The sequence below is a fragment of the Maylandia zebra genome, linkage group LG20, assembly GCF_041146795.1.
Source record: "Maylandia zebra isolate NMK-2024a linkage group LG20, Mzebra_GT3a, whole genome shotgun sequence".
NCBI classification, from domain to species: domain Eukaryota; kingdom Metazoa; phylum Chordata; class Actinopteri; order Cichliformes; family Cichlidae; genus Maylandia; species Maylandia zebra.
Genome location: NC_135186.1, coordinates 6,783,487 through 6,810,813, shown reverse-complemented (window position 1 = coordinate 6,810,813; position 27,327 = coordinate 6,783,487). Strand labels below are relative to the sequence as shown.

At 41.5% G+C, this 27,327-nt stretch overlaps 1 protein-coding gene across 7 annotated transcripts in view; it reads right to left on the bottom strand.

Annotated features, from left to right (window-relative positions):
* prdm16 (PR domain containing 16) overlaps positions 1 to 27,327 on the bottom strand; it is a 174,222-nt gene that overhangs the window by 79,877 nt on the left and 67,018 nt on the right. For all 7 annotated transcript variants that reach the window (XM_076878168.1, XM_076878167.1, XM_076878170.1 and 4 more), the window contains exon 3: positions 627 to 674. In XM_076878168.1, the coding sequence (XP_076734283.1) occupies positions 627 to 674 (48 nt within the window). The remainder of the gene's footprint in view (positions 1 to 626; positions 675 to 27,327) is intronic.

Sequence of the window (27,327 nt, the reverse complement as noted above, 5' to 3'; positions counted from 1 at the left end):
CTCCAGAAGCCATTGTTCTTTCATGGACCATTAGATGGACATGAACTCTCTTGCTGTTCTTTGTTGACCTAGTGACACTGGTCATAAAATCAAACTGCCCAGCCTCTTCAATAAATTTATCACCTCATAAAGTGGTCACTGACTGGTCAATGAGACGTATCGGTCATAGTGTGTTTGTGTGTGTGTCTGTGTGTGTGCGCGTCAGTCTTTTTTATCTGAGTGAAGAGAGGGTTTCTTAGAATGCAGATCACTGTTGTTCAGTCTTCAGTGATAATAAAGGCTTTAGGCACTTAAACGCTAGCCAATGAATGCAGTTGCAGTGCACTACATAGACGGACATTACTGATGGGCAACATGCTTTAAAAAAATTGCTAGTGGAGGTTCTTGCAATAAAATATAAGCTCACATGACCTCACACAGAGGCCAGTGATTTTTTTTAGATCCCACAAACACAGTCAAATGTGGAATAGAAGACCCACTTTTCTGTGACTGCTACAAAATGCCAGTTTATTACTTCATCCTCCAAGAAATCTGATAGTTTTGATTAATTGGTAAAAACCAGCAAAATAGTTATTCAGGGAGTGATCCGGGTTGCACAGCAGTATAACGATTTATAACTATCCTACCTTTTTGATGCAGCTATCAGGGGAGTCATCCTCATGGTCATTCATCATCTGCAAAGCAAACACAAAAACATATATAATATACATATCTTTTCAGTGTGCCAGACAAGTTTTGATTTTGATTGAGAGTCAAATACATTTGTCAAAGCATTAAAAGAAAACATCAATTCCAGCACTTCAAATAAGGTTTGACCGTCGGTGCTTGATGACAAAAGCACGGGGTGTTCGCAGTTCATCACACACATACACCCTCTGGGCTACAAATGTGACCAGAGGGATATAATAATGGACTAAGAGGTCACAAAAACACACACAGAAGCAAACATAACACTGCACACATTCTGATGAATGAATACCCCGTATTTGACGTTAATTCTCCGCTTCAGCATTGCAGGAAATTTCACTGAGAATATCTATGTGTGTGTGTATGTGTGTCAGTGTGTGTGTGTATAATTAAGCCTTCAAGCAATATTTACTGGGGGCAGATGGGTGGTAGAATGCTCCCAGTGTCTGCTAGAGGAAATGAAGGAAGTGGGGGAATGATGAAGAGATCGGGCTACTCTGCTGCAGTGAGAGGGCATTTCACATAGAATGGTAACCCAGAGTCTCTCTAAGTTTGCCTGTCTTCTTCTCTCCCTCTCTGAAGCCCATTGATGGTAAATGAGGATCAAAGAAGAAATGCAGACTGTTTTCAGAGCAGTTTGGGGTGGAGTTGAGGATCAGCATAGTACTTTACTGAGTTTAGGTCAAATTAGGCCTATAAAACTTCCCCAAGTGCAGACTTAAAGCATATCTGAACCTTCCTTTTCCTGCTCACTATCCTCCCCATCTGCCCTTTAACAGTATGCATGTTGTTTGGGCGTTGTGACAAGACTGGCTGCCCTTATATTAGAGCTGACATATTAAAGTTTGTATTTCCTTAACCAATGCGGCCCACCGTGATGGGAAAAGAGATATTTATCTGCTGTGGAATCTCCATGTAGACTGTGGAGCTATTCTTCAAATTCTGGCTCACAGCGATGTCTTTTATGCACCTTTCAATACAACGCTGTAATTCACAGGAAGTTATTATGAATTATGTGCATGAGATTTAGGTTATGCCCACTTGCTTGAACCTCAGGGAAAAAAAGAGCTTGTGAGTTTCTCCAACTGTTTATTCTTTAGTTAAGATTGAAAAAAAAGGAACTTTAGTACATAGTAGAGCAGAAAAGTTGACTCTTTCTTCTTCTTCCCTCCCTCCCCCTTGCTAAACAGTGAACCAGATGGCCCATATGCACACGGATGTACCTTAATCGATGGTTTTCTACATTAAGCTGTCTAGGGATGTGCTTCTAAGCCTCACCAAATGGTAGTAATTACACCACAGACACTTACAAAAGTGTTTTCAACCTACTTACTGTACACATCATCTAAACCTTTACAGACGCATCCTGTTCCTGTGAAATCCACTCCAAACAAAGCAACAGTAAACATGCTATCAAATTGAAGATTTTTCACTTGTAACTGTAGCTCCCTTGTTTTAAAAATGTGCACATAGAAACTGTGCTGCTAGATGAAAATATAAGTGTCCCTGCTGATTTGGTAACTTATGTCACAGGCATGCTAGCATAAGTTTGTGAAAAATGAACAAACTTTGCTGATCCTCCAATTTTGTGCGTTTTTTTAAATTTTCTTTTATTATAAAGCATTTCTTGTATATCAAATTTTATGTTCATTATTTCGGTTTAGTAAATTACAGGGACATATGGATGAAAAAAAGAAACCACGACAAAGTTTATTCTTGATGAAAAAAGCAGCCACAGATGCCAGCGTCATGATTTAAAGGAACAAGCGGTCACAAACCGGCACAAAATAAACAGACAATTTTTTAAAATTTTGTGGAACAAAAGCAGGCCTCGTCAGTTTTTTAACATGATTTCAACATGACTATTTATTAGAAAGAAAGATATCCGATTTCTACGTCTGCCCGGGAGGTAAAAAAGCAGTGCTCGTGAACTTTAAAAATTGGAATAGAGTGACAGTAAACTAGAGAAAGTGTGTAAGAGAGAGAGGCTGCAGTTTGGAGTGTGCTGTCCCATTTCTTGTAATACACCAAACCAGCTGCAACAGTTTACAAAACCAACAGCTTGGCTGGGTCATCTAAAATGCTACCAGGCGTTCAACAGCTATAGGACAATTTCTGGACTTTCCCTCTGCTCTGCTCAGCTACATGCCAAGTGTGTGTGTGTGTATCAAATTGTGCAAGAGTAACCTAAAACTCTAGAAGACATGCAAGCAGACATGAGTGGTTTTACTGATGCCTTAATGCCTTTCAGCTTTAGGTTGGGGGTCGGGACTGTGTGGGCACTCCTTCGTCCAAACCTCCCTTCTGAGTCCAGAAACACTGAGCTCATTGTCAGAAATATGGCCGACTAATTATAAAGCTTCCTTGCATTTTATTTCTATGCATTTGTAATGTAGATTGTCTATTGTGAAGCGACCCATTTTTTGGGGGAAGTTAAATATAAAGATTAGTGGTTAACAGGGTACTCTGTGATCTAAAGTTCACATAGACAGGTGGAGATGCTCTTTCAACATTGGCAAGTTGTGTGTACACACTGACTCACATAATACCCTCACACACTTACCAGACAAACACACGCTACGAATATTGTACCCTTGCAGCAGGACTCTGCCAAACAAATAAATAAGCTATTAATTAGGGAAGGAAAATGTGATTGGCCACTGACTGGCAGACCTATGATTTATTGCACGTGTCACCATTGCCTCAAAGTGACTTTACTCTTGGTTGAAGAGACAGGTCGAAATACAGACCAGCCTATGTTGAGGGATAGATTTTCCACTACACACAGAGAGAGGTAAAATTGTCCATTTGTTCTGTATCTAGCCTGCTGAATGCTGACATGTCAATATGTCTTATGGAAAAGAGAAAACACTGAAGTGAGGGTAATTAGACAGAGTGTGTAAAATGTGTGTCTGGGCACACAAATGTCTCTCTCTGGCCCATATGACCTCAAACATAAACAAATCCAGTCGTGGCTTGATGAAAGTGCAGCCACCTGCAGAATCCTTCCACCGAGAGCTGTCCAGACCCTCATTAGGAATATGCGTAACTGTGTGTGTTTGTACATGTGACACTATGTGTCTGTGGCGTGTGCTTTCGACCTGGCTGTGAGGGAAAACCCCTCCATTATTAGTTTTTCATAGCATAACTTTTGTTATTGGACAGAGTCAGGAGTTTTTCAACGCCACCTTAGCACCATTCGTATTGACAGAACATGACGACCAAGTGGACAAAAGAAAACATGACCCTCAGTGAGTGGACCGCTTTATTGTTTTTACAAGCTCTGTCACAGTCTAAAACACATGACAGAGTAAAATCATTCTATTAAAAAAACAGCACAACAACCCCAAACAGGGTCTCTTTATAGAGCCCATAAAGGCACATATGTATGCTTTGTGTGTACAGTCAGTCTTTTAAAGAATGAAACATACACTATTCTCATAGTCACAAAATTCACTGGTATGATATCAGAAAAGTACCCATGGTTCCCATGGTAGAGAAGGACCTCACAAAGCTTGCTCATCCATTGGAGTGAGCAGAAGAAGAGGGCCTCACTTGGAGGTTTGCATCGTAGGAAAATGTTAGCATTCTGTTGCCAAAAACAATTCTCCTCAACCCTGGATAATATGAGGCAATACAGTAACACGGCCCAATGGAGGGCTGAGGATGTCACAAAGCCACAAGTTTCCAAAAAGAACCAGCAGCAAACAAACCTCAGGGTTTTTTGAACCAGGGCCCTGACTGACAACCCATTGGCTGCAAGTGCCACACCAAGAAATCCACAAATTGAAAGTTTTGCTACGCATTTATTGGGATCTTTTGGAGCTTCTTGGCACATTGACAGAGTTTCGTTGTGGTGGCAATGCCCTGGTTATGTTATTGATCTTTTTGACGTACAGATGGAGAGGAAGCGGTCTTTCACTGTGGGTTGAGTTGAATAATATGCTGTTGAGAAAACATGTTTTTTTCATTGAGCAAGAAATTTAAAAAAAGAAAGAAAGAAAAAAGAAAAGAACAAAAAAGTTGTTGGAGCCTTTAAAATCAGAACTAACCATCATGTCAAACACAATCTCTACAAATGTATCTAACTCTTCTGACTCCCACACAGTTGCACATTTGCTCGCAGCACTACAATCAATAAAATGTCACAACTGCCCCAAAAAAGAAAAGAAAAGAAAAAAACAAAAGAAGAAGTGATAAAAAGTCTCCTTTTGGGCTTTTTTTGTCTGTGGTCTCTTGCTATCATTTGGAATCCCTGATAATGAACCTTTTACACTTTCCTGCCAGAGACTGCTTAAGTAAGGATGCTTGTCTGACTGAGTCTGCTTTTTAGCATCAAGTCAGATAATGCCTGCTTGTTGTTCCAAGTCCTTTCTCTGGCGTGCTCTTTAAAAGGGGGTAAAATGTGGCTATTTCAGGACTTCCCAGAGATAGTGGCTTTGACAGTTGACCTAAAACAAGACCAGGGCTATGACTTCTTAAAAACATACCTCAACAATGAGGTTTCATACAAAGATTAAGTAGGTAAGTTTGAAGACCAAGGAAGGAGAAGAGGAAACAGGGCTGAAATTCACACTGCTAAATACCAGGAAACTGGGCGTCCATCAGATACAATATGATGCCTTTAATAAGTGGAAGACTTAAGGTGCTTTGGCCAAGGCAAACATCAGGGGCACTGCTGATAGGAAAGTTTCACTCTCTTTCTCCGTTCTTTCATTTTCTAGCCGCTATAAAAGATTAACCACTGATTACCTATTGTTACTTACACTTTCTGTTAAACTTAATGTGAGAAAACTACACACTTTATCAGTAAAAACGAAAAAAAGTAAAAACTAAAAAAGGATCAGGGAGATCAGACACTTATTGCATGGCGTTAAAGCTCTCTGTTACCCAATCCTACACCCAGATGGGTCAGGGTGCGGCCTGTGACGGAACTGAGAACTGTTGGTGAGATAGAGATTAGTGCACAAAGGTTAGATTTGGAAGGCAAACACTCAGAACTATTGTGTGACTCTGGAAAGTCACGGCTACTTGTCAAATACAAGCGGCTGATATTTACAGAACAAGCGTTGACCCCGTGTGTCCTGAGAGTCTTTGTGTGATTTATGAAGAAAATGGCATAGTGAAAATATACTGGCAGAGGTTTACACCGACCCCGGACAGGCTTGACTCATCATTCCAGTGTCTTGTATGATTCGCAGATCTTGCTTAGACATGCAGTCGAGATGCCACACTCAGTACGATTGAGCAGATCAAATATTTGCGTTCATACAATTGCAGAGTTTGAAGTCATTTCTTTGTAGGAAAGTGATGTTTCAAATTGAGGTTTGCACTTAGCAAACAGAAATTGGGAAAGAAGCTCACTTCATGAAAAAGAGGGCAAAAGGAATGCAAAGGGAGGTGGAGGGAGGAGGAAAGAGAGCTGGATTTTGTAAATTTATTAAAAGGGCCATATTTTCATGGGCGCCTTGTTCGACCATTCATCATCTGACGTCCAAGACCCCTTATCCTTTTAAGGCCTTTGATTCTGAACCTTATATCGACAGAACCATACAGATAAATTATCTGCTAGGCTTCCACTTTATTGATAGGTCATTTGGGCAGATGATCAGTAATAATCATAAGTGAATAAAGACGTGCCAATAGATCTTCTGCTAGCAGATGGTGTGACAGCCGCAAGGTTCAGACCCAATAAATAACCCTACCTTTTGGCCTAAGAGGATTGCCTACACAGCATCGGCAGCTGCTGTGACATGCCTTTCAGATAATGATATATTGCGTCTTCCCTATTCATTTTGATAAAGGTTGCAGTTTATCGACACGTGGCAGCAGGAAGAAAAATCATATTGCTTTATTTCTTATGATCTCCCATTCTTTCTGTGACACATATTGCCTCTTAGCAAGCACAAGGTTATGGGGTAAGATTTAGAGTCTTGACCTTGGGGCATATAAATTCAATCAAAGGTCATGCCACAGATACTTTTCATTTTAGCTGAGCAAAGTGCAAACACATCGAGTGCATATTTCAATGTTTACATCGATGCATGGCGTAAATCTGATATTGCTATTCAGCTCAGCAGTGTCACATGTTTCAGATCTTCATTTCCCCTTACAAACTGAATTTGTATATTTACGTATATCAGACCACACTGTCTGTCCCTCCGTCGAGTGCCAAGATGAATCCCTAATTCAAACCAGGAATTCCTTTTAGTAGGTAGAAAAGGGCACAGAAACACAGACAGGGAGATCTCTCATCACATCAAGGCTTTTCTGGACAGCAACCACTGAGATATTGTCATGTGATGACTGACAACTGGCGAGTAAATTGCATATAGTTTATCAGGGTCAGGCTAAATATTTACAACATAAGCATATTTCAGCATAAACAGCATGGGTTTGGTAGCTTTTCATTTCATTACTTTAAACCCAGTATATGTATGTAAAGAATAGGCTTGCTCAAACAAGGGGACTAAATGTGGACAGATATTCAACAAAGTGCAAGACAGGAGAAAATGAGGAAAACAGAAAGACATTTTGAGCAAGTTTTTGCTTGAAAAAGTGTATTTTACAAGTCTGTATATTGGCTTTCATATGTGCTGTGTATTTTAGTGAGGCATCCCCTTGAAAATGCTTAAGACAAGTAGGGGCTTTTTTAAGGGTTTCATGAGTTTATACCAAGGTCGAGTCCTACACACGATGATTATGATGATGCCCGAGAAGGCCACAGCTACGCCAAGTAACTTGCTGCTGAGATTTCTCTGGCAGATAAACAAACAAGGCTTGAACATGAATTTCCTGTTCAAGAGTATGAGAGTGTTTGTTTGTGCCCAGCATTGGAAATATGATGTTTGATCTGATGCACCAAACAGTGACAAATTATACACATACTAGAACCATTAGGCTACATAATTACAGTACTAACAGTAATCCAGATCAATTATCAAGCACCTCCAGCAGTTTCGGTGCAATCTAGTGTGGGTATACACATTTGTGAGCCAGTCTTTACTCTGAGTAGTCATTTTGTAGTGGTCCTGGCCTCTGTGTTTACCAAGACATTTAGACTTAGGTCTTAGGTTATCAGTAGGACTAAAATAAATGGTATAGGGCTTTGTTTTTATTGTGCTAATATACTTTTCAACAAACACACAATGAAATGACTAAGAAAAAGCTGCACATTGGTTAAGAATATCCTTTCTTTTACAGAAACAGATCCATCAAATGAATTTAAAAAAATGCTTTTTTAAGTGTGTAAGTTTTTACCGAATAAATTCAAACGCAATTATCCCTAACTGAAGCTTGTGCACAATATAAATACCAGCAATAATAATGGCAGCTTAATAGTTTTAATGGCTGCTATTAGCATCTGTGCTATTTTGAGTACGATGTGACGATAAAGCACAAAAAGCATTTGTGTATAACAAATGGACTGTAACTTAGAACGTTGTTTATCCTTGTGATTTCTTTTGGTGGCCAATCAGATTATTTACACGGTGGAAACATAAAGACTAGAGCACTTAAGCTAGTTGCTACTGCCAAAAGATACTGTCTGGAGATATTGGCTATAAATGACTTCTTTTACTATGGTGGCCAGAAATTTAGCATAGGGCTTATACAAAGAAAAAGAAAAGGTAACATACTTGATTGCCAAGTGCAAATAATGGTCTCAAAATCCTTTTCTTAGTTTCATATGTTTTTATTTCACCAGCAATTTAGTATCTGGCAATTGCATATGTTCTAAATAGTGGTTGAAAAGCCTCTATAGTCTTTCTGTACTCACTACATGGGCAGTTTTTTTTTTATCAGGGGATTTTAGAAATCACCACACTCGACGATCCAAATGACGAAGACGGTGACTACAAAATTATGTCTACTAAATAACGAAAAAGAAAAACAAACTGAAGAGCAGTGGCACTTTAAAAACACAAAGGTAACATCAAGATATGACTGATTAAATGGGTTGTGGAAAAGAATCATCTACTTTTCTGCACTCAGCGATTTGCTCTCTCAGATTTTTGCTATATGGCCACCTTTGTGGGGCTCTTGTGCTCTGTCTGGCTTTTTTTCCCTTCTCTGTCTTCCTGGAGTCATACTCTGTTTAGCCTTGCTCCTGAGAGATAGCAACATTTATCACCTCAGGAAGTGTCTCTAAGTCCACAGGATTAACCCATCACCTCCACAATAAATGTCAAGCTCTTATGATTAATGAAGCTAATGAATTCAATTATAGCAGCAGTGTCCAAGAATATTGTAGTAAGATGATTCACTGCTGTCCTTTTCCCCCCCTCAGCTGACCTAAAGTTTGTCGTCTGGGTTAAACAAGTAATGGGTGGTAAAAGCAGGTTGTGAGACATGCTGCCCACCACTGCTTGACAGTGATACAGTTACATCTTTGGCTTCTCTTTCATCAGCCTGGCATGTTGTTTTGGCCTTGTGGACATCTCAAAGATATAAGATATAACTGTTTGGAGATAATGTAGCGGTTCCACTCCCTTGTACAAAGGCCATTGTCGGATGTTTTTGCCATCAAAACCCAAGATGAGTTGAAGTGTCACGTGGTATCAGACTTCAAAAGAATGTGGGGTAATGATGTTGCAAAAGCAATGATACGATGCTACTGCTTATCCCAGCACTGAATGGAAAAAACTCTGCACAGGAGTGGACTTTGTGGTGCAAGACGCTGCCAAGTAAAATTTTAATATCTGACAGATACCTCATGTCATTCCAAAGTTCAGTTGCTCTTATTGAATATAAACCAAAAACTGTTCGATCAATACCAGCAATTATAAGCCCCTAAGTCAGACTGCTGAAGAGAAAATGCACCTCTGTGCAGGTGAATATTAATACCTACTCCTCTGACCTTCGTGCTCATCAAAAATGAGTTTATTAGCTAAGCCATATAAGGCCAAGTTTTTACAGCCCTATTAGAGTGAAGGAGAGACTATCTCTGTCACTAAGATTCATGTTGCCCAGCTTATCGAGCACTTCCGTTATCAGCACAAACCTTCAGCAAGGGACACTAAGTTCCAGTTGCACACCTCAGACATGAGACCCATCAAACCTCACAGGTCTTATCACACTTATCATTTTATTCACCGATGTCTGTGAAACAGTTGTTGTTTTTTTGTAGAGCTTTTCATTATCATCCGCACGATCATCCTAGTACGATATGTACAGATAGGATGCGCCATTCTGGTCTATGAACCCTAGTTTATAGCTGTCTGACTGTCTGGCCTGTCCATGTGATGATGACTGATGATTTTATTGGGGGAGTTGCATAGTCACAACTCAGAGCTGGGACTTTCCATTAGTCATCTAACAAGAGCAATCAGCTTGGAAAATGTTTGCAAATAGCTTCTTGACCTTCTTTTTTTGTTATTATATCCCCAAAGCCAGGATGTATTCTATTCTGCACCCACTCGTTCATCTATTTTAAATAACAGAAAAAGCCGGGACCAAGACAAAAGAAGAAATAGATTTTGGAGCCAACAGTCATTAATGTTTTTGCCCATTTTGGCCCTTGCAGTTACAGGAGATGATTTAGGGGGAGAGAGCCACTGGACAAAGGACGAGGGAAAGCAGGAGCGAGAGGAAACTTATCTGTCCTTGGGCTGAGGGACAGAACAGTGTTGGCTTTATTCGGCGCCTCGGCCCTGTCGTTAAGGAACGATGACACACTCCTCAAGGCCCACATTAATCTTTAACAGTGCGATTTTTAAAATAACACCAATGTTTTCCCCAAGGCATGTGGGGAGGAAAGGCACCGTTCAGTCCTGCCGAGTTCCATCAAGTTTTCTTTTTTTCTTATTCCCAATTCTGCTAACACTGGAAAGCACAGAAACAGAGAAGGGTTTAGAGAAGAGATTTAAAAACAAAACTAAGCTGCACATTTCACAGGAGTATAATGACCATAAAGCAGAGCTGGAGCCTTTCTGGAGCAACATCACCAGGTGCTAAAAGCCCTTGACCTCACTTATTCACCCCGACAGTGGCAGTTCCAGTGGCTCCTTTGCACCACGCATTACTGTTGTTAACAGTGTTATCGCAAGGCGAGATAAAGCCTGTGGCAGCTGATGGGCCTTAAGTGAATAAGTCTGCAGATGCGTAAATAGAGTGGGGAGTGTCCGTCACTGAGCTGCTTGTTAATGACATTGGAAAGATAAAAGCTGAAACAGAAACATTTTATATTATTACACACACTTTATTAAAACACAATGTGTACTGAGCAGCAGGCTAGGAAAAGGAGCATGGGTAAAAACGAGACAGCGCCAGTAACGATTTTTAGTTTTTGGGAAACAGACCCCAAATTCAGGGTATGGGGAGGAACCTCTGCAACCGGTGGCTATTACACAATATGATAATACTGCAGCTCTGAGGTTTCCCATCAGATCAACAAGGATGCCTCACAATGCACCAAGAAAGAGATGGAAGCTCAAGTAAGATGATTCTGCCAGACAGCTAAAGACAGAGCTACTGGTTTAGGAAGCCAATGGATTCTTGAAAACATCTCGTCTCAAAAAAATGCCTCCCTCTCCCTTTATCTCTCTCTATTTTCACCCCTGTGAAGAAACAGCATATCTCATTTCACAGCATCTAAAATTCAGTTGGGGTAAGAGTGATGTGTGTCCTCACTTTATAAGACTTTTTAAGACCTTCTTTTTCGAGGCTGTTAAGCTGTCGGATAGGCTTATCCATTATGCAGCTTTCAATAACTTCCATATGCGTTTTATTTCTCATCTCCTCCCTCCTTCCTCTGTCTCCCTTCCGCTGAATGCCTCACACGGTATACAGAAGGTCGGGCCAAGGCTAACATGTATCTATAATGTGTTCGTCTCAGTCAGCCCCCTGAGGAGTGGAGCCCTGCTCTGGCTCGTTGGCACAGCGGACAATGTGGGTGTTGTGTGGAGGAGCTGGCTGGCTGTCCACTCAGAGACAAGTCAATCTGGGGCCACTACTGAACTGCTGCCTGTCCTGCTGCTCTAGTGCCTCAATAAGACCCTTCTTCACATTTTTTAAGTGTGAGTCGATTATTTATTTTTCTTTTTTCATGTCTTAACTTTTTCGTGCACTCCCCTCGCTGGACTGGGTCTGTCCGCAACTCTCATACTCCGTGCAGCCTGTTTTCTTTTGTGTGTGTCTCTATAAGTGAATGTGTCTGCATGATTACAGAGTACTCCTTTTCACACTGGTGACACTGGGCAGATTGAGACATCAGGCGCCTGCATGCTGTGGTAAATTAGCTATTCTTCTTGGTGCCTAATTGGAAATGTAAATGTTTTGCAGGGTTAGAGAAGCACAGTGACAGGATATGATTTGCAAGGAAGCAGAAAATCTGATTATAGATCATCTTTTACAAAATCAGAACGTACGTAATCTTTTTTTATATAATGAAATCTGATGTGAATTAACTCAGAATAATAACATGTTAATGAGAAATGCTAAGAACCCAAACAAATGGACACTGGGGGGAAAAAAAGTTTTTTTGTCAAAAACCTTTTGCGGAGACATATTCCCATCCCAAAACCCTTGCCACTTATAATGAGCTAATACTCTAAACTCTAAATTAGAAGCAAATACATTTCCATGCATAATGACCCAACCACAAAAAATAAAAAAAAAAAGAAACATTAATTACAGTGCCGCCATCTACATAATTCAGAATAAAATATGAAACAAAAATGCCACCCACACTAATTGAGTAATTCATCACAGGACCTTATTGGTAAATGTTCTTCTCTGGTTGAGCAGTTTCAGCAAAATGAAAACATTTGCATGAAGTTAAGGTTTGAGGCCCACCAGTAAACACTGAAAAGTGAAACTAAATACCGTAAAGGGTCCAATGTAAGATTTATCAGTTTACAACAATATTAAAACATTTCAAAATCAATCATCAGAATGTAATAACAGTGTTATGCAGTTCAAAGAATTATGCATATTAGGTATTATGTCATTTATGTCAAGCCTTGGCTTGTACTATCTTATAATACTACTTTGTACATCTGGATTGGTTGTTTCTGCCTTTCCTTCATCAATTTATGTTTACAACTTCTTATCAATGATGCTGAATGACAGGCGGTCAGCAACTACAACAAGTAAACCCAACAGCAGCTCACACTCTTGGCAAACAACCATCAGAAACCAGGATTAGCCAACTGGCTAGGTTTTGTTTTTAGTCTAAGGTTTATTGCACTTGTGTCCACAGCTTACCACGTACCCTTAACCCTTGTTATCAGCACCAGGACACGATGATGACTTGAGGTTCAGTCCCTGCAACAAGCTGAGTTCATGTGGCTTCAACAAACAACTGTGTTGGTTGACTTGACTTCATCTGTAACAATATCTTGTAATAGCCGAGAAGAACAGCAGTTGCTCAGCTGTCCACTGTAAAGAAAGTTGGGCTAAGAAGCTAAATCAGCATCATCAAGAAGCAGATGATGCATGCTATATATATATATAGCATATATATAACTCAGTTTATTATGTCTGTTTTGAAAAAGCAATGTGGCGTGACTTTGCTCTTTACATATGCTGACAGTCTTTTGAATATAGCTGGAGCTTGGCCCATCCACAGTTATGGGCGGTACTCCCTGTTGCTGGGGGTGAACTGGAGGTGCTGGGAAAAAACACTGTGCATTCACAGTAAATGAAGCCTTGTGAGTAACCGTGGCGAGAGTGCTTCTTAACCGATGAGCCCAAAGACAACTTCACGGATCATCTCTGCATCACAGAGACACCCACAATGCTAAAGACCTACTGCCATCTTTAGAGCAAATCACAGAAAGCCACTGAATAGCTTAGTTTTAGCCTCACTCATGACAACAAATCCAAACAGTGTGAATTGAGTTTTGTCTCATTCTTCTTAATTGGCAGCAGCAGGTTTTTGCCTCTTTTTCTTCTCCGTTCAATATGAATAAATGCGACAAGCTTCTGATCCCAGCTTTTCAGCCTATGACTGTTTATTTATCTATTTCAACTACACCCAAGGGAACAAAAGGCATGCAGAATGGCCGCTGACAGCCATGTCGAATATCTCTTTCTGCCAAATCTGGCTGTTTTCTCTCACTGCTGTCACTTGATGTCTTTATGCAAGGCTGAGAGTTCGCCACTATGAAAAGGGTGGGGGGTGAGCTGAGTGAGTGACCCCCACAGGAGGGGAGTATTAAAAGTAAAAAAAGAGAGCGAGCGCAAGGGATGGATGAACCAGAAGGCGGGAGTAGAGTAAAAGGGGGAGAGGGGGCACCCCTGCCGGGTCCCAGGCATCCCGGCTGGCAGTCCCCATCTTGGCTTCAGACGGCTTTTGTCAAAGAGGGGAAAAGAGGGTCTCTTCTTCACTTGGGCATGGGACAATGGATGTTTTGTCAGTCTGGAAGGGGGTGTTCGTGGGGGAGTATGGAAGGATGCTGAAAGAGGAATAAAGCCAAGGACCCATCTTCACAAGGGGTGGGGTGGTGGCAGTGGGCAGCCCTTTGGAACTGGACAGATGTTGAAATGAGGATGATTTATTAGCCTTAGTGTCCTTGGTGGCACTTGGCCACCATCCCAGACTTAGAAGTGAGAGAGTAACTGAGAGCAAGAGACATGGGGAAGAGGAGGAGGAGGGCAGCTATGCATCAGAGACATCTTAATACCTTCTATGGGCATGGGGCGCTTCTTTCTCTCCAACCGTCGTGGCATTTTTGCCCAATTCTATCGAGGAAAAATAACTTGGTCGGGAGTCATCTGCATTGCTGCTTCGGACCTTGTCACCCAGAGTTATCCTCTCCTTTCACCGACCCCCCCCCCCTCACCCCACATCCACCACACCCCCAACAGACAAATACACCAACTGTGTGTGCGCTGCCTTCACTGCACCGCCACCATCAGTCCTCTGCTTATATAAAACAACAAATTACCAAATTAACATTCCCAACAGTCCTCAGTCTCCCTTCACTGTTCTGGGCAGAGGCACTCTGAAAGTTGCCAGACAACAAGTGTAAAAGAGAAAAGGCTGAGTGTGTGTGTGTGTGTGTGTGTGCGTGGAGGGAGAGATTCTATAATTGTAGCCAGTGTTTCTTTAAAAAAAATGGAGAGTTAAAATGTGTTTTATGTGTAACTTAGGCAGCTGCAAATCTCTGTAGTCTTAGCTCTGCTCTATGCTGTAATTGGGAGGTGTCACATGTTTTGAGTCACAATGTATCACCCCGGCATGTTTTGAGTCACAGCGTATCACCCAATCGTACCACCCATGGAGACCCGTGAGCCTAAGCTTTTATGCGAGTGTGTGTATGTCTGTGTCAGAAGCTACCCAAGCCAAATTGAGGAAAATAGTATGCATTCCTCAGTGCAAATCGTCCTTAACAGTTTCCCACATTTTATACCGTATGAGTGTCTCTTTCCATCCCACTACACATCCCTCTCTTTTTGTTAATCCAAACACTGCCATCCCATTCGCTTCACACATACGACACATTTTCTCTCCAGCTTGACCTCCTGATTTTTCTCTCTTTTGCTCTCCTTCGCTCTACCCTTGCAGCAACATTTAATCTTGCCACTTGTTTGTCCATCCTATTTCCCAGCGTTCCACTGACAAATTGTGGGAGGGTTACTTAGTGCTGGGGGAAAGTTTGGACAGCTTTCATCAAGGGAACCCAGGGGAAAGATTGATTGGCAAAGTAATTTACTGCTCAGTGTCTGGTCTACACTCCTTGTTCTCTGCCTCTCTCCCTGCCCTTCTACTGATCTGTCTGTCCATTTTTTTAACTCTAACTCTTAACAAATCCATATCTGCTGCCTGAAGGTAAAGGTCTCAGTGGGAGTGACATTGAGTGTGCATGTCTGTATATGTGTTTATGACAAGTTCTGGAGGTAAAGCTGAAAGGTTTGAGTCAGTCTGAAGCTGAGAAGTTTGAATCTCTGACCACAGGCACAGATGAAAAGAATGATTGTGTTTTCATCAGTATTTCCATGTGCCATTTGTGAGCATATGTGTATTTGTACATGTGTAAAGAACAAGCATGTGACCTTGGAGGTCTGGAGGGGGCAAAAGCTTTTGACGTGCAGAAGAAGGGACAGCCATCTATCATTTAGAAAGAGAGGGGTTGGAGGGGAGAGGTTGCCGGGTCAAGTCTCCATCACTCTCGCTGTCTACTGTTCTCTCACTGTCAACCTCACAGCAACTGACCACTCAGCAGAGTCCACTTCAGGCTCACCACGACTGTTTTGCCTCACAGGCTGCTCCCTCCTCACGCTGGGCCCCCGGAAACTTTTGTTCCATTCATTAGTACAACAAATACATACAGATGCTCTGGGAAGGAGGGCACACAGAGAGAAAGGATTTCCAAGTACATGCCCCCCCACCCATTAAATGATTGCTGATTTGGAGGCAATCTGCTTCTTTATAAACAAACAGCATGCTGAGGAGCTCATGCGAGAAGTGGCCTCATTATTTAATGTAAACCTGGACAGTTAAGTGTTTAAAAAGGGTATTAGTGATAGGAGGGACTCTGAAGGGGTTTGCTCATTTTTTAGGTTAATACTGAAAATACAGTATGGAAAAAAGAGAAACTGCATTCTGTGACAATGAAATGGATACCCATGAGTAATAGTAACCATAAAACAGTCCATGGGATACACAAAAAAGCTGCAGGTGTTGATTTTGAGGTTTCTGTGTGTATGAAAGTGTGAATAACGTCGGTTTAATTTCATCTATATAAAGGCGTTCCTCACCTTTCTCCTGTTTGATAAGGACAGCATATTGAGGTTAATCACTTTTGCTTAAAATTTCATGACAAGCAAAAACAATCTTTCCTGATGTGGCATATCTTGATAGAAAGAATCCTGACTGTTTCTGTAGGCTAATGACGAGTTGTGCAAATAATGGTGCTCAGTGGAAAGAAGCAGGGAAGATGGATCCAATGCGTTTAATACGTTTAAAAGAGCATTTGCGTTATATATGGTTGATTTTTAGTATCCTGTTTTAGAGAGCTTATGATTGTAACGAGGAACTGAATGTGCTTGTGATCAGTAGCTGGACTGAAAGTTTGTGCAAGTGTGTATGTATGAACTGGACTATCTGCCCGACAAAATTTGTCGATGAGCACATTTTGTAAACTGCCTGTGAGAAGGTGGGGACATTTCTGCTCAAAATCCACCGTGTAGCTGTTCACTTTTGTTTTAGCATGCCATCTTGGAGATGTCTGCTGATCACTCTACATTCCTTCACACAGAACTGTTATGATCTAGTCCCATTTCAGAAGGAGGCGTACTGTTCCAGATCATTTTCCAATAACTTAATATGATTGTCTCAGCCGCATTTGATAACATACAAAGTGTAAACAAAGCTACCTGAAAATTAACTTGTAGCCTATAGAAAACATGTCCTCCACCCTTTAGAAGCAGTATAAAAATGACGTCTAAAATGAGTTGAAAACACGTCCACAACAACCATATTTGCACTATAAATAGCCTCTATATGGAGGGTCTACAGACGTTAACACTAGATGTTCAGTAGATGTCAAAAAGCCCTTCAGTGGAACAAAACTGGACACCCAAAAACTACATATAAAAGACGTCACCCCGATGTCAGTTTGTGCAGTGGGGACATGCACGTTCCTCCGATGCCTTGACTGTTCCCAAGTTTTTTTTCTTCCTCTACGTCTCAAGGTAATTATATTAGACTATGGTGCTTTTTTTTCTGCCCCCAGCTTAGTGAAGGCAGAGAAATGAAGGAAGAATAGACAGAAGTGAGAAAACTGCCTCCTCCTCACCTTTCTCCCTTCCTTTTGCTAGACGACCTTTTCAAGTTGGCAGAGCGGGCCCTGGTTTCAGTTCTGCGGCCATGTGAAAGGAAGATGGTGGCGGCTCACTTGGTGGAGTGGGGGGGAGGGAGGGTCACAATGACATATGCAAGGAACCGAAAGAATGCCGGCCTTGTTGTTGGACAGCTTGACATTGATTAATGAGAGAGCGAGAGACAGAGAGCGAAGCGGGAAGAACAAAAATGAGAAGAGAGGGGTGGCATTGGTATAGTAGGCCAGACGTGGGGAGCTGGACTCTTGTAGGGGAAAGAGACTCCGGAAGAGCCCTGGGCTGCACTGCTGATCAGGAAGAGGGTAGCTGCAGCATAAGTCTGCCCATTAAACCGTGTGTGTTTATGTGTGCATCTGGTGATCCGGGCTGTTTAGCCTAAGGGATTGTCTGTCTTCTCTCATACGCAAAAACACATGCAGGCACACACAATTCAGCGAAGGTCACATCAATCCTCATCCATCAAAGTGCAGCCAAAAGAAGACCATCATCATTATGATCATCATCATTACAAGTTGCTTTGTTGTTAGTTTTTTCACACACATATAAGAAGCTCAGCTGCTGCCATGGTAAGCGAAACAACGGAAAACTGAAGATGTGTTTAGATTGCGACCAATTTATGTAACAGTATGCATGCAGCTTGGTGCCCCATATTATGAACTAGATATTATACAACTGTAATGCAGTAACAAATAAAACAGACTTTTGTTTTGAAGAATGCCAATTCGCACTTCTTTTCACAAGTATTACAAAATTATGACAATATTATAAAATACGTTGCTAGTATGTTATCGCTGATGATGTACATTAGTGGTGGGTTTACTGCTTTTTGGGACCTTTCTTATTAAGAAAATACACTCAATATCGTTTGTTATTGTGCTTTTGCTTTGTCTTAATTTATAAATACGGAGTTAAGCCACTTAAAAAAGTGTTACTGTATTATTGCTATACCAGTTTGGTTCTTTCCATGTACTGTATAACATTTAGTTCACTGGATGAACAACCAGCTTAATTCAGAGAGAGAAATGTAGTTATGTTGTGACACAGTGGTGCAGTTTCAGCACCACTGCTGGGAACTGTGTCTTTCTTCTACTACACAACACTGTGATCTACTACGTGCACCTAATGGTGTGAATAACTTCAGCTGACATCAACCACTTTAAAGCCCATGTTTGTTAATTGATTATAAAAAGAACATCAATTGAACTGAACTAACTGAAATACACGGTATAACTACTATATTAGACATATTTTCACATTTTCAAAATTAGAGAAATTGAATTCCAGTTATTCATATTGCTTCCATTCTGTAAAATCTCAAGTTTAGCCTCCTTCTTTTTGGTATCTACATTGACAGAGAACTGTTGACCTTTTCCACACCAGGAGCTACTCCAGGCCGCCTCTGTCTCTACCCAAAAGCGATTTCAAAGCCTCTCCTGGATGTCCCAGGACCCTTTGTCTATAGGTAAGCACAGTGTGCAGCCCCCTCCCCATCGACAGCCTCTTCAAAACTCTGCACAATAGCCAGATTTCCTCCCAATTTGCTGGCAGAGAATAGGAGGCTCAGGAACTCCTTTCAGTAGCTTTGAATGGTGTGCCTAATTCAAACTCAATCTTTGGGTTTGACAGGCCTCACCCCAACCTTAGCTGGGCTTACTTTGGGCCTCCTGACTTTTGCTAATGCTAGGGCAATCCCACTGTTGAAGGACTTAGCCTTGTGCACACTTGTGCCTCTTCTGCAAAGCACGCTGCCTTGCTTTTATACTTTTGTGTATTCCGGCTGAAATTTTAAATTGCACTCTACCAAAGGTAAGCCCACAAAGCACGAAGCCTCTTTTTTTTTCAGCAATGCTATACTTCATACACTCATTTCCATTTAGAAGCTTTGCAATACAGACCATAAGTCGCTACTCATTCCTGAGTAGAAACAGGACTGACAACTTTCTCCATCACAGCATCCTCTTTCTAACCTCAAAGTGACCAGTACCCCTTGAACATGCATATGTATATTGTGAGGTTGTTTTTTTTTTTTTTAATGGACTCATAGTGTTCACTCCACTGACCATTTGTTCTACTTGACCTTGCTGTATTCCTCTCTGGCCCAATTATGCAAGCACACACGCCCACTTTGCATATTTGTGCTTCTTTTTCCCCTGACACTCTTGAGGTCAGTTCCAATCAACCACCCTTTGGTAGTACGCACTACACACACATGATTCTCACCAGAGTTCCTTAAAGACACCCACCTTCCAGGTCCAAAGACTGCTATTAAAGCAATCAGGAGCTTTCTAAGCTAGGTCAAGAGCAAGGTACTCACATGGGAATTCTGATTTAAATTATGCAAAGCGCGAACAGGAGAAGGAAGAAAATAGAAAGAGCAGAGAGTAAGATGGTAAAGAAAACAACCAAAGCTTCGACAGTCACACAGGGACAAAGCCTCGCAAAAGAAAGAGTAGAAGCGAAAGTGATAAAGGTGGGCAAGTGACTTCTGATCAGACAAAAGGGAATGAAACAGTGAAGGGAATTTAAAAGATTAGTCTTAAGTCCGAGACCCTGACCATGGGACCTGACGAAGCATTAGAAAACATGGTAACGACTGAAATGGTGGGACCACACGCAGCTTTGTGAGTGTGCACGTATGTGTGCATGCATCGTGTGTGTCTGTCTGTGAGATCAGCTTTCCCTGTGGTCCATTCAGTGTCTAGTGGCTCAAGATACTGAGACAAGAAGAGCAAGAGGAGAGAGAATTATCTTGAAATACGATTGGAACCTCCGTGTGTGTGTGTGTGTGTGTGTGTGTCTGTGTGTGTGTTGGTGTCTGTGTCCAAGAGGGACAGTGAGAGAAAGAGTAAGTGAACAGAGACAGTAAACACGGTAACTTTAGAGCTGTTAAAGTGGTGAAAGGGAAATGGGACAGGCAGAGTAAGTGTGCCAATTTTATGTGAGCTAGATCTTTTTTAAGTGTTTGCATATCCTAGCATGCTTACTTACTTTTCTATTCAGTTGCACAAAGGAAAAGGAAAGATACTTGTGTACATACATTTCTAAGTGCTTTTTTAAAGTTACCCTATAAAGACAAGAGGGGCCGGCTCTCTGAACTAAAAGTTGGTCGTGTATGACTACAGATATAACTAACTTACAGAGAATAAGCTAGTAATTACCCATGTGTCTGAATAAGTCACTGTAGGCATATCCTTTTGTGTGTATCGCTGACTGTCCTCTGGCCAAGCCTACCCTGCGGTGAACATAATCATGGCCCTGTCGTCCCCAGGTTAAAGGCTGACTGCTGGGTCTTTTGGCACTAATGCAGTGCCAAACTATAGGGGTCACATTAGCCCCAGCTACTTCAGCATGCATTACAGTAGAAAGAACATTCCCCATTAAAAGCCACCAGCAGGCTACACCTGTGATGGCCTAAATGAGTCACTTAATGATAGCTGTGCTGCAGCGAAGGAGTGCTCAGACAAAGAAATACTGATTGGATACTGATTTAGTGTGAGGGTCAGAAGAATATGAGTCAGTGTATCATATCTCCTCTGTCATTTTTGTCGCTTTAGGAATAGCGGGGGTTCAAGCTCTGTGTGGGTATCATTAGAGGTCACACACTTTACATACTTCTGTTACTTTTTCGCACATTAACACAGAGTCCAGCCCTACTGCTCATACTGTGAGACTGCGTGTGTATTTTTTTCTAAAGTTTGTCTATAACTTCCACAATTATTTGCTTTACGGTTATGATTAAGACACAATCTGACATTTTGCATTATTCTTGTTATTTTTTTTTGTCACACATTCAGATATTTAATACACAACAGTTATTATTGATATTCAAATAAAATATATTTAATTAAATGCTTTTATTAAGTTTCTCATACTTAACTGGACATCAGTCTTGATCATGTTGATCATGATCATGTTTTCTATGTTGGTTTAAGATATGTTTCTTGGGATAAAAACCAACAGCTACCTGTAGATCACTGTAATATTACAGTTGTTCTGTCCACACAGAAAGAATGCCTAAAACATCCTGGAGGATGGAAATCAGCTTTAAATTAAAGTTAAGTGCACACAAAACAGGTCCAGAACCTTGCTGGAGTCTAGGGCCATACTGGGCAGATTTATTCAATACAAATCTGGATTGATATCAGAGTGAAATTATTCAGTTAGCTATGACGTTTATTGATATTTCTTGCATTGATAGCTGAAATGACTAAAACACTACAGCTACTACAAAAGTAATCAGAAATAAGTGTGGTGTGGTGTTTATTGGTCCTGGTTCCTTTCATATGCTCTACAGTAGTCATCCTAAACATGCCTTTAGATTTCTTTAAATCTGCTTTCCTATAGCTGTCTAGATCTGGATTTCTCTCTTAATGCAACCAGTCGTTTGTTGTTCCTGTCACATTCTGTGTTTTATTTCTGGGTTTTTTTAGTTCCTACCGCAAACATATTGTTGCTTGTAAGTCAAAGAATGCCAAATAAATCAATAAAGTTCGAGCTGAAAAAATAAATAACAGAGTAACTGATTAGATAACTGATGAAATGTAGGAATTTCGAGGATGTTGTTGATGTGATCAGCCAGCAACCTTAGAGAGAAAGTGGATGCAACTTCCACGAAACCGTTTTCAATGAATGTTTGTGTCCTACCCGAGGGGTGTGGGAAGAGAGGGTGAGTCTATCCCAGCAGTGGAGATGAGAAGAGGGTAAGTGAGCCATGTGGAGGAAGCCAGAGGGTGAGTGGTGATCTGTAAAATGATACCCTGCTACCTTTCTTGACCTCTCTGTCGGGCCACTCTGTTACTTGGACAAGATGGGAGGTATAAAGTGGCCCGCTATCCCGCAAGGTTGAGTTGCTGATCCGTTAGCCAGAGAGGAAAGTCAACCCTACTCCCATCTTCACTTCAGTGGGAGCATTTGTTTTGATTTTTGTCCTCTCTTTCTCACAGACAAACCTGAGATGCCCAATTTATCTGGGATAGAGTGAGGGGAAATAGGGCGCCTTGCCACTTGAACACTAGAACTTTAAGCCGGCAACGGTTGGCCGACTCTCTCTGCCAATGTCTTCCTTGCCTGTAATGCAATGCTGACATACACAGAACAACAGAAGGGTTTTGATAATAGATTAACGATGGATAAATACATTGTGACGTTATCATATAGTTGTATCGAGCTGCAACTGATCACTGAATATTGTATTATATCTTCTTCTTGATGTATATTTGGCAAAAGAAGAATAAAAGAGGATGAAACGTGTAATCAAAAGCTGCCACTTCCATGATTTCTTGCTTTTAGCCATAGGCTTTCCTTATGGAGTCAATAATGTGAGTGGATGCCCACCCACATCTTTAGGCTGGGCAACACAGGGAATGGTGAAAGAACAGGAGGAACAATTTGCTCATTCTCAACCAAGACATGGGGGCTTTGGACGAAGAAAAAAAAGACACCCAATATCCAAAATCCCTCTCTCAGGGCCATCATGTGAAGAATTCCCCCTCTTCTCCTCCTCCTTTGCCCTCCCCCTTTCCTTTCCTCTTCTCTTCTTTTCTTTTTTAATCAAGCCGTCTGGGGTTGTCAGGTCTTTTGAGACGAGGACTCCAAGCCATGTGAAAAGTTAATCCCTTGTGGGCCTTCTTCTCCATGGCGCTCATCTCCCTGGGAACACTGGTGGTGGCTTGCAGGCAGGTGGCTGTGAGTGGGGGGAGGTGGAAAGGAAGCAGGATGGATGGAGGGATAGAGAGTGGGATGCACAATGAGTTGCCGTGCCAAATGGAGGGATGTGTAGATTGACTCCAATCCTCCATCACCAACTATTCTCACACCTGAATTTATAACCGTGTTAAGCTCCTTTCCCCGCCCATGGCATGCTACCTTGCTTAGCATTACCACCCACTACAGTAACAGCACTTTTTTTCCCTCCTCTCTCCCCTCCCACCCTGCCTCCCTCCACAGTCTTCCTCAATCCCGACTCCAAAGCCTTTTGATGAGGTCCTGTGTCTAACTGACAGACAGACAGCTGGAATAGAGAAGAGAAAGGATTTGCACTGTGGAGAGCTAGTTGAGTGGCTTCTGAAGGATGACAGTAGTTCACAGTGGAGAGGGTACTTCTGCTGCATTGTGGCCCAAACCTCGCTGTCACAGCAGTGACCCCACCTCCCCACTGCCCAAACCACTTGGCTTAAACCGTTCCACTCTAGTCGTTTCACTGTGGGTCAAAGCAAAAAATCCCAACAGACTCCTCTTGGGCTGTCTGCCAAGGAATGAAGGACATGATAAATAACAATGGACGTAAGACATGGGGATCAACTGAGCATTTGCCACAATTCTTTCAATGAGCTGTTTCGGACAAAAAGAAAAACAACCACAAACTCACTTTGTAAATCAAAGAGAAATCATATTTTTGCATTGGACAAAGGACAGATAATGTTGCTCTTCAAAGCTCCCTTCATCAGTCTGAAGGAGTCTGTAAAATGCACACTTGAATGCTTTGTTTGCAGTGCATTTTTTCTATTCTCTGCCTCCCTCTTAGAGCGAAGTGCTATTGGAAATATAGACAGGCTCAGTCAGCCATCTTAATCCCTCTCCCTTGTCCATCTCACGCTCACTCAATCCACCCTAGCCCCACACACTTTCACTCTTTCACACACATACCCACGCACACACCCTCCTTCACCTTCCTCCTCCCAGTTGATGTGTCCAAAGCCCTGCCACCCAAAGAAAAGGCCTTGAGGTAGAGAGAATCTCTGTTGGAGGGGTATACACTGTGAGATTTGGGAGTTTGTAAAGGTCAGCGCGGACTTTGTTCAATCTGAGGGTTTATCTCAGCAACAGCAGGGCAGGACAATGGGGCCACTCGCCGCGCGACAGAAACCCAAGCTGTGGCAGCTAAATTACTTCACTGATAAGGCCGAATTAGAAGCACTGGGACCCCGGAGGGCAGGAAAAGAGGAGGATGGAGCAGAAAGAAAAGGAGGAGAAATAGCGCGAGAGGCCATGTAAGGTTGAGAAAGAAGGTTGAAAAATCAATGACTCACAAAAGAAAAGATCTGAGTGTGTAATCTTGGTATAATTAAAGCGTGTCGTGTATTTTGTCATAAAAGCACATGAAAGCACAGAGATTAACACTCGACAGTACAATGGCATGTAAAAGGAGACCGCAGTCTCCTACCTGTGAGCATTAGAACTGGACATAAGTGTTTTAAGTGTACTGCTCAACACGAGATGTGAAACTTACACAATTAGGTGTAAAGCAACAAAAAAGGGGGTGACTGAAAATTGAACGGATAGTGTTAAAAAAAAAAACAAGTTATGGTGGGATTCCTGTCCCACTCAGCCCACTCCACAGGAGAAGAAGAAGACTAAGGGTTAGAAAAGTGCTGACTTGTGTTACTTGAGTAGTTTGGTAAGCTTCGTGTGCATATGTGAAAAATGTGTGAGTGCTTTGTGCATTAGTTGGCATGCTCTTGCACTGTACACACTGTATGTGTCTCTACAGTAGTAAAAAGTCTGACACTCTCTCTGAAGAAACATGCTCAGCTGCACATTATAAACACTCGCACTTGGCATCAGAAAGTGCCACTGTGAGGTCTCGGCCAGCAGAGGGGAGCAAGCTTTGTCACCAGAAACACAAAGAACTCAATAAAATAAAAGCAAACATAACATTATATAATAAGTCTCTCTCTATTTTTTTTAAATCACCTGTTTAATCGTATTAAAAATTTGAATGTTTTATTATTATGGAAGTAGTTAAACCTGGACAGATTGCAATTCCAAATGACTGTCCTGTAAGTTGAATGCTGGTATTATGTGCACCTAAGGCCACACAGTCCCAAACTCCAGCAGTATGACAGTGCTTTGCATTTGTTCTGTTGTTTGGCATAATTGCTTAACTTCACATGGCTCAGACCTATTAGCGTCTCAGAGAAGCAGAATCCTTTGCAGTTTTCTTTATCCAGCCTTCTGAGGTGGCATGCTCGGTACCACTGTGTACCAGTTGCACCGACATCAGGTCACCTCCTCTCAAGACAGAGTGGCACAGAGCAGAATCATATGACATTTATCAAGGACAGGAGGACCAAGGGGCTTGCAGTACACCGCTCGGAGCATTAAGAAGATTTGCACAAGCCAAGTTAGCCTCTTTCAGCCTCCCTTTCTTGGCCTGTATTTATATAGCGCCTTACTAGTCCCTAAGGACCCCAAAGCGCTTTACATATCCAGTCATCCACCCATTCACACACACATTCACACACTGGTGATGGCAAGCTACATCTCATTCTTTGCAGACATCCAAACTGAACTCAGCTAACAGAACTCAGCAGATTTGTGCTCATTTGCTTATTTTTTTGTTAGCTCCACTTGCAGTTTATTTCTGTGTCTGCTCCTCTGTTGGTAACAATTTTCGACCTCAAAAACTGATGAAAGTAAAAGTGTCTTTATAAGTACATTTAATTTCACGTGGCTGATTGTCTTCACGCTCACTGAAAACACCAACCCTTCTTCAGGTTTCAGCCATGATGAATCAATCTGGTTAAAGAAGGCCAAATTTACCAGACAAACAAGCAGGGAGTTCCTTCATAAACATTTCTAGCTGCAAATCACTCAATATTTAACAATACATGTCTAAGCTCTTTTCAGTCTGTTCTACATTTGTTTAGTTGCTCTCAGATGAGGACAATAAGAAACATTAACGACCACACAACTGCACTCGAGCTTCATAATGCACAACAAACCTCGAGATTTACAATGACTGGTTTTCAGAAGAATGCAAATAAATCAAATGAGGGGGTAAAATTATCAATTAAATGTCTGAGAACCCTCTATTTGAAATGTTATTTGTCATCTTGACAGCAGATCGCACACTAAATTAAGATGTTAAAACAAACTGCTTAGGGGATCTTGTCTTTACTGGGAGAATTGTGATTTTAGGAGGATGGACCAGTGCCCAAGATAATTAACAGAAATGTGGACATGAACATCTGCATGCACAAGACGCACTGAACAGGTGCCTATAAATCATGATTCTGTCAAAACCTCCATGTTGTCTCATGCTGACAAGACGCCGGGTCTTGCTCTAAATGACAGTAGTGGAAAAAATGAGCAAAAAAAAAAATCACCGAAGTCATTCCAGAGACTTTCCAAAGTAAAGAAGTCCGAGCATGTTTGACACTTCAATAATTCAACACTGTTTTCAGATCTAATGTCGTCATGGTGCTTTGCTTCTAACTCTACCCTGTTATGCTACGTAACTGAGTAAAGGAAAGAAAAACTTTGGAGGTTTTTTTTTAACCTGGCTCTGCCTCTTTATGCTTGTGTGGATGTATTACTACGTAGTTTTGTACAGTTTTCATGGCTGTACATATATGTGTTAAATCACACTGCATTACATACCCAGACTAATATCAATATTTTTCTGAAGATTTTAAAAGCAAAAACACTTGCAAAACCAGAGAACAGAAAAGTTAACTGAACCTTTTTTTTTAATTTCATAATGAAATTACTGGTCAATACGAGTCCTACATCTCCTTCTATGGTCAATCATATGCTTATGAGGGATCTTTATACTCCTGTTTAACTCTGACAAAGACACACACTGTGTAGAAGGCTAGTCTTTGCACCTAATAAAAAGTAATTAAAAGGCACAGCTGTGTGTTTCATTTTCCTCCAAGGCTGACTTCTCATGCACCGAGGTCTACAGTACAGCACAGGAGCCTTAAGAAGCTAATGAAAATTAGTATTCCTACAGCTAAGGCGTTTGGGCCATGTTGTGTATCTGATTATGGAAAATGGTAATCACAACAGCCACGGGAACCTGATTATTAGGTCACCACCTCCAGCTTGAGTCACAGAAATGTTAAGCAGCAT